This window comes from Melospiza georgiana, chromosome 2 (assembly GCF_028018845.1).
Source record: "Melospiza georgiana isolate bMelGeo1 chromosome 2, bMelGeo1.pri, whole genome shotgun sequence".
NCBI lineage: Eukaryota > Metazoa > Chordata > Aves > Passeriformes > Passerellidae > Melospiza > Melospiza georgiana.
Window position 1 is genome coordinate 115,436,851 of NC_080431.1, and position 13,948 is coordinate 115,450,798.

The 13,948-nt window shown below is 38.2% G+C and overlaps 1 protein-coding gene across 4 annotated transcripts in view; it reads right to left on the minus strand.

Moving 5' to 3' along the window:
* The window catches only part of PDE9A (phosphodiesterase 9A), a 57,610-nt gene that overhangs the window by 3,954 nt on the left and 39,708 nt on the right, over positions 1-13,948 (minus strand). For 3 of the 4 annotated variants that reach the window (XM_058045678.1, XM_058045681.1, XM_058045680.1), the window contains 6 exons: positions 13,813-13,887; positions 10,707-10,793; positions 6,171-6,275; positions 4,244-4,326; positions 2,797-3,046; positions 488-601 (listed from right to left, as the gene is read on the minus strand). In XM_058045678.1, coding sequence (XP_057901661.1) covers positions 488-601; positions 2,797-3,046; positions 4,244-4,326; positions 6,171-6,275; positions 10,707-10,793; positions 13,813-13,887 — 714 coding nt within the window. The remainder of the gene's footprint in view (positions 1-487; positions 602-2,796; positions 3,047-4,243; positions 4,327-6,170; positions 6,276-10,706; positions 10,794-13,812; positions 13,888-13,948) is intronic. The other variant, XM_058045679.1, reaches the window with a different exon arrangement.

Sequence of the window (13,948 nt, forward strand, 5' to 3'; positions counted from 1 at the left end):
CTGGATCCATTTTCCCTCTCTCAGCTGCTCTGTGTAAATATTTTATCCCCTCTCTGGGATGTGTCACAGTGGGATGTGCATTTATCTGCTGCAGGAAGAGATTCAGTCACAAGTGACCATTAAGGTTTTTGTGGAACACTCAGAGGCAGCTGGGAAAAGATTTCTCTGGAAATCAAACACAGCTGCACTGGGGAATAGAGGAGACTAAAGGTTTTACTCATGGATTTTTTTGTAAAGGATGGTAAAAATTTGTGCCCTAATAGAGTAAATTTTTTTTTTTATTTTCCTGATGAGACTCCAGGATTCCTAAAGCTGGAAAAACCTATTTAATATAGAGCACTTCCAAATTGTAATTATTTTTTGGTGTGGGATGGATTTTTTTTTTTTTTATAATACATATTGAATATCTGTTTTTCAACAGACAAAAGTTAATCTACGAGCTTTCACTCCATGCACAGAAAAATAACAATCCACAAAACCTCCTTACACAGGTCATGTGTTCTTCATTTGTGTAATCAAAGTTTTCCATTTTTTCCTTGAAAGAGTCCAGTATTTCTGCATGTCTCGCCATGTCTGTAGCCAGGATTAACGTAATTATCCCCTAGCAAAGAAAACATGGTCACATATTAACTTGACATTCCTTACAAGGTCTGCTAAAGCCAAGCAGGGCCTGTCTTGCACACAAAATGCCTCAGATGCACTGAATTGCTCATGCTGGAAGGGGAAGTTTCTGACTTGGAACTGCCAAGGAAATAGGAAGAGGGTTATAAGGAGCTCGTGGTACATGAGGATCATGGTTTTATGGGATATTCCAGAGACACTGAGGTTTTTCCTTTCTCATTGACTAATTGTAGAAAAGTAAACTGTACAGCAGGATGTTGGAAGCCACACTGTGGCTGCCAAGATCCACTTTCCTCTCCTTGGAAGGCACTGTGGGTTTTGCTGCTGACTCGTAGAGGCCCTGAGACAGAAATCATGATGTGGATGCCAGCTGTGCCCATTCTCTTTGGATTAAGGGCTTTGAAACATTTGGATGAGGACAAGGAGCTCTGTATCCTCCTTCTCTGCAGCTTATGAAGGGAAAACATGTGGTTAATTTGAAGTTGTGGGTTTTCATACAGAACAGTCCATTTTGGGCGCGTGCCAGTTTCCCACACACTGGCAGAATCAGGAACTCCAACCAGCCTTTATTCTGCTTCTTCACTGGGGGTGTAAGGAAGGTGTGGAAATTAAGACTGAATTTTGGCCCTTAGAGCCCTGATGGGAATTGTAACATTGTTCAGTGCCTCAGAGATAACTGTGATGACTCTCCAGTGCACCAGGGCCTCTTCCAACAGTACAAGTGCTCTGCTGCTGCAAATCTTTTCCCCTTTTGAAGCTCCTCTTAAAATTAATACAGTGTGCCTGTAAAGCACAAACTTCTGCCCTGAGAGCTTAATCCTTCCCCAGTCAGAGTTAATTGGCTCCTCCAACAATCTAAACATCTACCCTCAAAATGTCTTAGGCTTTAATAGTCAGGATGCACTCATTATTCCTCAGCAACTCATTCCAGGGAGTGCTGCTGTGGAAATTTTCCAAGAATCCCTCTTGGATCCTGTCACTGTGATGTTTTATGAAAAATCCCTTCACCAGGATTTCTTCTCCTGACAAGATAAGAAGCCTCAGCTTCTCCAAGTTTTGCTCCTCTGGAATGTGATTTGGAAAATTGTTTATCCACCATGTGAATTGTTTTTAATTAATGGCCAATCACAGCCAGCTGTGTCAGACTCTGAGTCTGTCAGGAGTTTTTGTTATTCATACTTTGCTAGCCTTCTGATGTATCCTTTCTCTTTCTTTAGAATAGTTTTAGTATATCATTTTCATAGAATAGAATAGAATAGAATAGAATAGAATAGAATAGAATAGAAATTTATAAAATATTAATATATATAAAATAATATAAATATATGTAAAATAATATAATCATACAATACGCAATATAAATAAATAATATTATATAAATAAATAGAAAGAAATAACATTATATAAATAAATATAGATAATATATAAAAATAATATAATATAATATAATATAAATATAAATTTGTAAAATATAAATATATAAAATAATATAAAAATACTATACATATATAATATATAATATAAATAAATATTATATAAATAGATATAAATAAATAATATATAAATAATAAAAATAAAAATATTATAAAGATAATATACATAATAGAATATAATAAGATAATATATAAATTATATAGTATAATATAATATAATATAATATAATAATAAATAATTATATAATATAAATATATAAAATTATAAAATAATAGAAAAATAATAGTTATATAATATATAAATAAATAATATATAAATAGTAAAAATTATATAAAAATATAAATATTATTAATATTATAAATTATTATATAAATATAATATAATATCAATATAATGCAATATATATAATGTAATGTAATGTAATGCAAATATAATATAATATAATATAATATAATATAATATAATATAATATAATATAATATAATATAATATAATATAATATAATATAATATAATATAATATAATATAATATAATATAATATATCAACCATCTAAGAACTTGGACTCAGATTCTTACTTCTCACCTCATCCTTGGCCCCTCAAAACCCCACAACAAGAACCTCCCAGGTGTGAGGGGCTTTTTCAGCCCTGCCCTCCAGGGAGGACAAGTCCCTCCCATTGCAGAGCAGGGAATTCTGTGCGTGTTTATAACCTCAGGAATGGCATGTCCAGCATTCCTACCTGTCTTATCTGCTTGAACTGGTCCTGGTCCACGTTGGAGAAGATGTTGAACTCGGGCTGGGAGATGATCTGGAAGGCCACGGCGCAGTGGTGGTTCTCCAGCGGGGAGATGTCGTTGTAGCGCACGGCCAGCTCCGTCCGCGCGTTGATCTGGTAGCTGAGGGCAGGGACACCCTGAGCAAAACCTCCCAGACACCCCCAGCTGCTCCAAACCACCTGCTTGCACTCTTTTCTGTGCTTATTCAATGAGCTGCAGATTTGGGGTTTTTCGGGTTGTTAGTATGAAGTCAGATTTTCACAGAAAATAGATATTTAATATAATCTCAGGCATTGATTCCCTTCAGTGGGTGAATACCAATAAAGATTATAATATATAAAATATATTATAAAACAAAATTATAAATATATAATATATAATATATAATATATAATATATAATATATAATATATAATATATAATATATAATATATAATATATAATATATTATATATTATATATTATATATTATATATTATATATTATATATTATATATTATATATTATATATTATATTATATTATATATTATATTTAAAATATATATAATATAAATATAATATATAAAATAATATATTAAATGCCAAAATACCAATACAAAAAAAAAAACCCAAAAGGTTTTAATTCCTTTTTAAAATTTTGCCACATTTCGAGTTTAAAATGTCTAGTTTAAATTTCTAGTTTAACATTTTGCCACGTTTCTGGTTTAAAATGATGGAGAACAAATCCAGAAGGAACTGGTTTTGGTTTTTTTGATTTTGAACAAATCAAAAACTGTTTTGACATTTTTTCCCCCTCTAAAAAACCATCTAAACTGGTTTTTTTTTTGTTTTGACGTAGAACAAAACCAGAATTGAGCTGTTTAATTCAACCCCTACTAATGGCAGATGAAGAGATTCTCACTGATCCCAATCAGAACTGGGTTCTGCCTTTATTTATTGAGTGGTTACAAATAAATCAGATTCTCTCTCTTTCACATGCACACAGAAGTGTCTGTGGGTCAACAGCAATAATTTCCTCACATGAAAATAAACAGAGTAAAGTACACTTCGTGATTTATAATGATGAAATAAAGTGTAAGCTAAATCCCCCTTTGAATTTTAGTGTAATTATTCCATTATAATTTATAGCTCTGTTACCAGCTGTAAAATATTTCATCTTGTTTTCTCAGGAGTTAGGGGGGAAAGTACTTGAATAGAAATCTGAAAAAAGAAACATTTTTCTTCCAGAACATGCTGGCAAATCCCAAACAGACCTGAGCTCTGTTTTGGCTCATGTGAGTGACCAGCAGGGCCTTGGGAAAAAGGTCAGGCTGTGAGAATGAAAAGGTGATCTACCAAAAATTGCCAACCTTCCAATTGTTACCTTCCAAGGGATTTTAATTGAAGGTAAAGCAAGAGACCAGACTCACGTGTTGTTATAGCCTGGATGGTCCAAGTCATGGCACACTGCTGCAGTCATGAGAATCAAAATGTCAATTTGGGAAAATTTCTCCTGTAAAATACAAAACATGAATGTAGTATTATGATTTCTACTTCCCCTATCTCTGTAAATCAAAAGAAATAAAGAAACCAGACATGTTTACTTTTTAGAGAAATGCAAATCTGAGCAAAACGAAGCATTTTTCCTTAGATGAGTTTACTTCAGTCAAGAGAGAGAAATCTGCCTTCCCTTCCAGTAAAAGTGACTCAGATTTGCCTTTGTTGCATGAAATAACAGCAGCTCAGAGGAGGCAATTTCCTTGAAACTTGCTATTACTGCAGAGATGATATAAAAGCTCTGAGACATCAGTACAGTCTCTTAGAAGTCATTTGAGCACCCTGATTAGGTAAAGGGAGGGCTGGAAGATGGCTCTGTTGCCACTGCATTCTGCATTAAATAAAGTTAGGAAAAGAGCAAGAAAAATTAAATAGTGTGTTCCCACAGCTTTTGAACAGCATGGACTTACGTTAAAGCACATTTTGCTTCACACTGCTAATGGCAAGAAAACAGAATGAGGCCAGTAACTGATATGTGTAACTATAGAGAAAAAAGGAGGTTTTTTAAGTGAAAAAAAAACAGTTTTGTAAAGAAATGAAATGAATATATAAGTGCAGGTTATCCAGACAGTGAAATTAATTGATTCATATGGTTTTGGACAAAATAAAGGTCAAATGTGCGTCCTGCATATAATACGTGCCAGGCTACAGGACAAGCACAGATAAAATCACACATTTGGAGGAAACCTTTTGTGGGAACATTTTGTGCCCCAAAGAACAAACCCACAGACCATAATTCAGTAAGGGTTTGTCTGTCATTCCTAAATGTTTCACTCCATCTGAGTACAAACTGTGGACATCCAGGAGGTGAAGTTACCTCCCCAGCAACCTCAGAAAGCTGTGCAGGTGCTGCGGGTCAGGAATGGAAATCCAACACCTCTCCTTGTGTGCCTGGGTGTCAGATTAAGTAAAGGTTACCCCTAGAGATGGGGTACCTGAGAAGTGTTTAAAAAACTTTTATTCTCTCTTCAGTCTTATATGAGTGAAACAATACAGATGTTATAATTCACACCATCACCGTCACCATCTGGTCCTCCATCTTCTGCTGTGATGGTGACACTGTTGGATTGGTTTAGAGTAGAGACACACTGTCTAACATAGGTGACAGGTATTGTAAAGTTATCGTAAATAAAGTACACGTAGTTTTTAGTATAAAAAGATGTCGGGATTCAGGACATCCCTCTGGCTGTCCTGAATTGCTTGAACCCCTGCCAGGGGGCTCAGAGACCTTGGCACAGAGCTCAAGACACCTGTAACTGTGATTACAACCCATGGAAAAAATTACTGACCTTATATGAGGATCTGCAAGCCATTAAAGTCTAAGTCAAATAATAGTTAGTTTGTCACGGGATGAAAAATAGATTTTTTTGAGGTTTTTAGAATAGGGGTTCAGGAGGCAAGATGGAGGAATCTGGGCATGTCCTGTCCTCCTCCTTTTTCTTGGCCTCCATCATCTACTGTGATGTTGGCACTTATGGATTGGTTTCAGGTAGAAGCTCACTGTCTAACATAGGTGATAGGTACTGGGAAGCTATTGTAAATAAAGTGCATGTAGTTCTTAGTATAAAAAGACAACATCACCCCAAGGCAGTCAGTGTGCCATGAACCAACCTGCTGGACAGATCTCAGCAGGCTGGAGAAAGAATGTGATAGATAACAAAAAATAAACAACCTTGAGAACCAGAGCCAAGGAATTCTGCCTTCTTCTTTGATCTCAGGGCTGGGAAAAAGAGACTTTCTAACACCTCGGGGTCACCATCTGAACACCAGAGCCCTCATAAAGCCACGGAGGGGCTGTACCTGGAGGCTGCAGAGCGAGATCATGCTGTACATCATCTGGGTGACGCAGAAGCAGTGCCGGAAATTGTGGAAGGGGTTGTTCCTGTAATTGTCGTGGATGCACAGCTGCAGAGAGAGGGAATGGAGCTGTCAGAGGTGGCAGAGATGTTTGCCAAGCATGGGAAATCCTTAAAGGAGTCCTATAGTGAAATAGGGGTCTCCTCCAGCCAGGTCTTATGAGCTCTTGGAGATCTGTATCACACCCGAGATAGCTCAGCTACCTCAGATGGCCTAAAATCAGCAGGATGGCTTCTGTGGCAGTGTTGGAAACAGAAAAGTTTTAATAAAAGGCAAAATAACAAAGCTCTTTACAGAGTAAAACCGAGCCAGGTGGAAGAAGCTCTTGCTCCTGGTAAAACACCTCACAAAAGCCATCAGTTTCTTTGTTCTCTTCTTTTTCTAGTAAATTGCTCAGACGGGACTTTTTTGGCTCCTGTCCAATTGGCTACCCTTAAGTTTGAGGTGAAGTCCCCCAAGTCCTATGAGGTGTCTTTTCTGCTAATTGAGGAAAGAAACTTCTGGGCTCTTTTCCTTTCTGAGGAGACAAAGGATAGTTTTGTCACTCATCAAGAAGGGACATATTCCTATACTATGGGGCCCAGGATTATTCTCTTCTAGGACAGAGTGACAGCACAGGGCCTCTGACACTTTCTGCCTTCCTGGGTGCCATTTGTGTTATAATACATACTATTATATTGGCTTTTTGAAAGTATTAAAATAGATTCTATATGTGTGGTGTTAAAGTAACTTAGTTATAAAAATATAGCTTTTATTTCTGTTGTTAATTAAGCTTAGACATAGTAGTGAAATAGCTGATGTAAGTATGAAATAGTGATGAAATAGTGAAATAGAGATGTTAGTATGCTTGTGTTAAAATGCCTGCTTGGATGGGATAACACCCAATGAACACAGGATGAGGACACCTGTACAGATATTCCAATTATCAGCACTCACTGTCTGAAGGCAGTGTGGACCAAGGCCCAAAACTGGAGGTGATAAAAAAAGGACTTAAACCACAGCCAAGGAAGGTGCATGCTCAAAAAAGGTGGATCCCAAGGAGGAGATGTGTTAAACAATTCTTGGAACATGTAAACTAGTTTGGGGGAATGTTTACTATGCATAAGGGTTTATGAATATGCAAATAGCTGATGTAATTAAAAGGTATTTCAGGGGTATCCCCAAGATAACAGTGTGCTCTTAGCTGAGTGCCAAAATGCACCCATAATAAACTTTGGTCTGTGGTCTTTGTCTCCTATTGTTCTTTATTAAATTCTTTATTTTCACAGGAGAGCAAAGGTGTTTTTCACATTTGTGTGTTCCAAGAATTCACCAGCAGGTACAGCTCACAGAAAATCCCCTCTCATGCCAGCCAGCAATGGGCAAACACCCCAGCACAGCTGCATCTCTGTCCTCTGCTCTCATTCTGAATTTGTGTTTCAAACCTTGCAGTGGCTAAAGGGGGACTGTAAAGGGCTCAGAGCCCACCCCTGTCCCCCTCTCCTGCTGAATACAAACTGCAGCTCTGATACCTTGAGGGCTGAAATGTGGCTGTCACATCATTTCCCCCTGCTCAGAGGTGGCACTTTGGGACGTGTTGCTTGGCACAGGGAGGATGTGAGTGCACAGCAGGCTGGAGCACACCTGGGTGGGTTTTCTATGTTGGGTTTCTATGTTTCTATGGTGGGTTTTCTTTTCTGGGAGGGATTGAGCTGTCATGGGCTCACAGGAGCCATTCTAGTGTGGCTTAACTTTCTACAGGTCCTGGCTTGGTTGCCCTCATTCCTCAGCAGGATAAAGTCTGTCTGTCCCTGCGTCCTGGCTGGTGCCAGGCTGGCAGAGGGAGGCTGGCACAGCTGGTCATTGACACGTGCCATGGTCATTATTCCAATGCTGCTCTGGTTTTCTGTCCCTCACAAAGCAGCACTGCTGGACCCCTCTGCTGAATCCTCCTCCAAAGCCTGGAGAGCCCTCATGCTTCAGTTACTGAGCCTGAATTCATGACATGGACAGAATTGCTGCCTCCTTCTCCAGTTAAATAAGGAATTTAATTCAGGAGTCCTCACACCCCATCAGGATCAAACACCTCAACCCATCACCTGACTTCCAGAAGACCTCAAAGCTCTGGATGAGGTCAAGAGAAGTGTGTTGTTTCAGTGCTTATTCAGTATTTGTGTGTTCCATTGCAAAAGCTGCACAGATCATTCTGCAGCAAGGAATTTAGAAACACATTTCACTTTTTTAAAGTGACTTAAGAATGGCATGAAATGGTTGTCAGCTATCCCACAGCCTACACATGGCACTGCCCAAAGCTGCATGGGTGTAATGTGCACATCCAGCTCTGGAGCCCAGAGCATCCCAAGGGACTCCTGACTCAGGAGGGATGGAGTGACTGGGTTGCATTAATCACTCCTTCCTCCTCTTTCTGGAAGACTTCTGTAGCCAGTGGATGTGGGAGAAGCATGAGATGGCTTTTTCTCTCCCACTCGAGTTCAAAGTTATTTTTGTTTGATGTTTGGGAGGAATGATGAAGAGGATTTTTTTTTATTACAAGGTTAATTACTATATGTGATATTATATATTCTATTCTATTAATTGAATTTGTTAAATATTTAATTGTATTTTATTGTATATTATTGTGTGATTGTTGACAGTTTTGATATACATATATATGTATTTAATTGGTTAGTGAAGTAAAATACACTAGAATTTAATTATTAATTAATTTAGTTATTTTTTTTAGCAAAATAATTTTTATAATGTATTTTACTTGTGAACAAACATAGGTGCAGCAAATGAGATAAGAAATTTTTTTTTGAGGTTTAGACAATATGAATTTTAGAATTTTTTTGGGAAGCTGTGCTTTGCTTTTTTCTGTGAAGAGAAATGTGGTGACACAAAGTGATGCCCACACTGGGCCACTTTGGAGCAGAGCCCTTGAGGCTTTTAAAAATCAGTTTTCCTTCTTCAAGAAGATGGGAGACCTCACCATGCCTTACCATTGTAGAAAAAACACAACAAATTCCCTTTTTGTTGCTCAGAGTGAGGCTGTCTGAAATGTTAGTGGTGACAAATTGCCTGGAGACAGAGCTGGGGAAGCTGCCTGCAGCAGGGTGTGGGTGGGCTGTTGGTGTGTGTTGACATATCACCTTGCTTCCCATGTTTTTGGGCTGTGAAACAGGAGGAGGAGGAGATCTTCTGCTTTATCTACTCTGTGTTACCCTTGTTTGTGTTGGGATTCATCCCACCCCTTGTCTTCAGCTGCTTTATAGGGTCAACACCACCCAGCTTTTCCTTTGCCTTCTTCAAAGGGAGAGATTTACCAGATTTTGATAATTTTTGGTGTCTCCTTTAATGCAGTCAATATTGTTTATCTAAAAAGCCTTCACCAGTGCTGGGAATTAATTTCAGGTGAGCCTCCTGCCTTGTGTGGTGACATTTTATCCTTTATTCCAGGCTCTGTTCAGCCTCATGCCTGGTTGTGTCCCTCCTGCAGCAGGACACCCAGCAGTGACAGCCCCATGTGCCTCCTGTTGTGCTGTAACACCCAGACCCAGCCTTTTCTTTGTCCTTTACAAATTGGAAAGGATGATTTTGTGAATTTTTTAGGAGTCTACATCCTGATTTTGTGAATATTTTAGGAGTCTACATCCATCTGAAACAGTGCCCTCTGCTCTCTGCAAGCTGCTCAGGGAATTAGATGAGATAAATGAGGTGTAAGTCTTTATTTTATAAAACATCTGTATGATGAATTCATACCATGATGTTTTTAATTATTGTCTCAATCCATTTGTGAGACACAGAGGAAAGTTTTTACTAGTTGTAATTCCTCAAGCTATCCCTGGATGCTTTTTAAACAATGGTTAAAATATTTACTGGTTTGCAGTTCTCTGGGAACATGATGGGTTTTTTCCTAAGAAAGCAAATATATTCTTCAGCTTTTCAGCAAACACTTTCTTTTGCTCTCCCTTGGACCTGAAAACTCATTGCTTTTTAAATATTCCAGTGTTTCTCCCTCAGCCATCTCACTTTTGGTATGATCTCATCTTTCTCACATTTTGCATCTCTGCAACATTCTCACATCAAAGACTGAAGCACAGAAAGTTACCTTCTCAGCAATTCCTTTTCCTTCCTGACTTGCTCTTTCCTCTGCTCCCCGTGATTTAGTCCTTTGAATGATTATTGCACTTTCTAGCTATATCTGAAGGCACTTGTCTTGCCTCCATTTACAGTAGGTATCGAGAGCATTCAGCAGAAATGTACTGCTTTCAGTAACAGAAACCTCAGCAAATGCATGCAAAAATGCAATGAGTTAAAGAAAGACTCATTTGTGACCACAAGAATGCAAATATTTTCTGAAGTACTTAAATTTTAAGAATTTGTATAGACTGCTTTCATTGGGATTGCTCATCCCAGGCATGTTAATTCCATGACTCAATGCCTTGTTTATTGATTCTTGAATGAGAAAAACTGCAAACACCAGTAACTAGAAATACTCACCAGCCACCTCTTCAGGGTGATGGGATTGATGTTGAAGTCTTTCACCAGCCCAAGGTCGTGGTACATGTGCTCCAAGCAGCTCAGCATCTGCAGCCAGGAACAGGCAGGTTATGGTTGGCTCTGTAAACACCCCTGGAGGACACCCTGTGAAGTGAATTCCCCCTTGCCAGCATCAAATAATTGCAGAGCCCTCTTTAGATGAAAGAAAGATGTTCAAAGGCTGCATGATTAAAGTGCAAGAGGGGAGGCAGAGAGGGCTGGAAGCTTTTTGAAGCAGACAGGCTGCTGTTGACTTCACAGGCTTTGTGCAGGGCTTTGAATGTCACACCAGCCCTCTTCAGAGACTGTGATTTGTGTGTATCACAGCAATTCCTGCTCACAAATAAAGCATTGCCATTTTCCCAGTTCAGCTGGGATGTGAACTATTGCTCAGTGAAACCAGTGGGAGCTTCTCCCTGGCTGCGCAGAAATGGATCAGGCTTCAGCAGAACAGAAAATGACAGCAGAAAATAAGAGATCCCTGAAGAAACATTTAATTCAGACATTTGTCAATACCTTCTTTCTTTATGACTTCTTGTGAGTTCCTAACTCCACTATCTTACCTCACATTTCTTGTTTAAAAGATTTCCCATTATAGCCCCACAAAATTGCAGCAGTTTTGTGATTATCCCCTCATGGAGACTGAAACTATGAATCCCTACAGCTGAAATGCAGGCACAGGCTGCTCTTCTGAGACAACATCTGCTCTGCAACAGCAAGGGGGATTCAGGTAATTTAGCACCACCCCTCATGTTTAATCATCTGGGCTTGAAAGAATTGAAAATAGAAGATATTGATAATCTCAAATAATTGAAACAATATTGATAACCTCAAAATATTGATGATCTCAAAGAATTGAAAGTAAAAAATATTGATAATCTCAAAGAATTGAAAACAAAAAATATTGATAATCTTAAAGAATTGAAAGCAAAATATATTGATAATCTCTAGATATTGATAATCTCAAATAATTGAAAACAAAGGATATTGATAATCTGAAAGAATTGAAAACAAAAGATACTGATAATCTCAAAGAACTGAAAAGAAAGGATATTGATAATCTGAAAGAATTGAAAAAAATAATTATAATCTCAAAGAATTGAAAACAAAAGATATTGATAATCTCAAAGAATTAAAAACAAAAGATATTGATAATCTCAAAGAATTGAAGCAAAAGATATTGATAGTCTCAATCTAACAGCTTCCACCAGTCAGACATGAACAGGTTTCCTGGAGTTCAGGAGTTTATGTGTAAATGCATTCCCATTTCTGAAGGCCCAATCTGCAGGGGATGGAATGTGACCATTGTTTTAGAAAATGTAGTTTTTAGACTCTAAAGTAAATCCAGGGGTTTCAGCATGAGAGGTAAAATATCACAAATACAGCCTTGAAGGCATTTTGAGTTAGTTTTCTGTTATTTAGGCTCTTAGAAACTCACCAGAAAAAATGATTTAATCTTATGAAACTTTATATTTATCCAGGGAAATATAAATGTAAGTCATGGAGTAACAACAGGGCTGATTTTGAGTAATCCAAACAGGAGGAGACTTTCCTGCAAGACCTGAGGGACAATGCCATGAGCTGAATGCTGCTCAGATCACAGGGACAGCATTTTGCTGAAAATCCCCTTGTCCTGGTAGAATATATGTTTTGCAATAAAAGACTTTCCAAGACAAGAAACTTTACCCAGAAGTGCTGAATTAGAAATGCAGCTGTTGCCAAGAGAGCTTTGGGTGAGTGAGGAGGAGACTCTCAGTCCCAAAACTCCCCTGAACACAGGGGAATCTCAGTTTTCATGTGCAGCTTTCTTGGTCAGCAGCAAAAGGGTGAAAATGGGACTTTGTAAGGCTTGAAAAGTGAGAAGGCATTTGAGAAGGAGGAGCCAGGCTTGCTGCAAGGCTGTGTTTGCTGAGATGTTTGTCTTGAGTGAGATTTGCTACTACTTGTTAAATCTGGTTTTACATTATATGATAAACTGGTTTTGTACATGATATTATATATATCTGGTTTTACATTATATTATAAGCTGTCCACTCTTAACATCCTTCTCTTTCAGGCTTCTGCAAGTTTACACATAGGACCTTCCAGAATCTTCTGCAGTACAAATGATGAGCCATGAATAACACTAATAGCAGTTAAAAAAAGAAGAAAATTAAGTAATTTGTATGATTGCTGCTGGGCATGCTTCCAGAGCTACCCAAGCCTTTCCCTGGTTTAAAAAATTTAGTCCTGTCCTCCATGATGTTTTTATTGAGTGAGATTTGCTAGTCCTTACTAAATCTGGTTTTACATTATCTTATAAGCTGGTTTTGTACATTATATTATATATGTCTGAGTTTACATTATATTATAAGCTGGTTCTATACATTATATAATATATATGTGGTTTTATATTCTATTATAAGCTGATTTTACACTTTATATTATATATATCTGGTTTTACTTTATATTATAAGCTGTCCACTCTTAAAATCCTCCTCCTTCACGCTTCTGGAGGTTTACACAAAGAACCTTCCAGAACCTTCTGCAGTACAAATGGTCAACCATGAGTAACACTAATAGCAGTAAAAAAAAGGAAGAAAATGAAGCAATAAGGAGATATTAATTGGCTTTGAATGCAGCCCTGCAACCTCTTCAGAACAAGCTGCAGAAAAAAACCCTCAGCTGAAGGGGTGTGAATCAATGCCTGCACCTCTGCCTGCTGCTTTATTGATCTGAGTGGAGTTATTGATGATGTGCTTAAGCACACACTTCACTGGGGATTGATTTGTTCAGATAAAATGGCATGGGAGAACTCATGTGGCAGTAATGACAGTGCACCAGTTGAGGGACTTTACTAGGAAGAGATTAAAGAGCAAATAAAGAGAAGCCAGGAAATGATAAGCAGCATCATCTACCTGCCATCTGCTAGGAAGAAGCACTGCATTTCTGGTGTGGCATAGAAATGGAAAAATATTGAGAGTAAGGGGGCAGGAAAGGGGGGAAAACCCTGCAGTCTGTCTCAAAGGGTTCTTCTGACCTTTTTGGCTCTCAGAATTTGCCAACCCTGCCAACCTGGCATCCTCACCTCGTTGGGCTCCCACAGCCACACGTCAAAAGTCGGTTTCCGCAGAGCCTCGATGGTCTCCTGGGACAGCATGTACTGCAAACAGAAAGGCAGGAGGGTAATTAAACAAGGGTGTCCCTGCCATGGGAATGCTGCT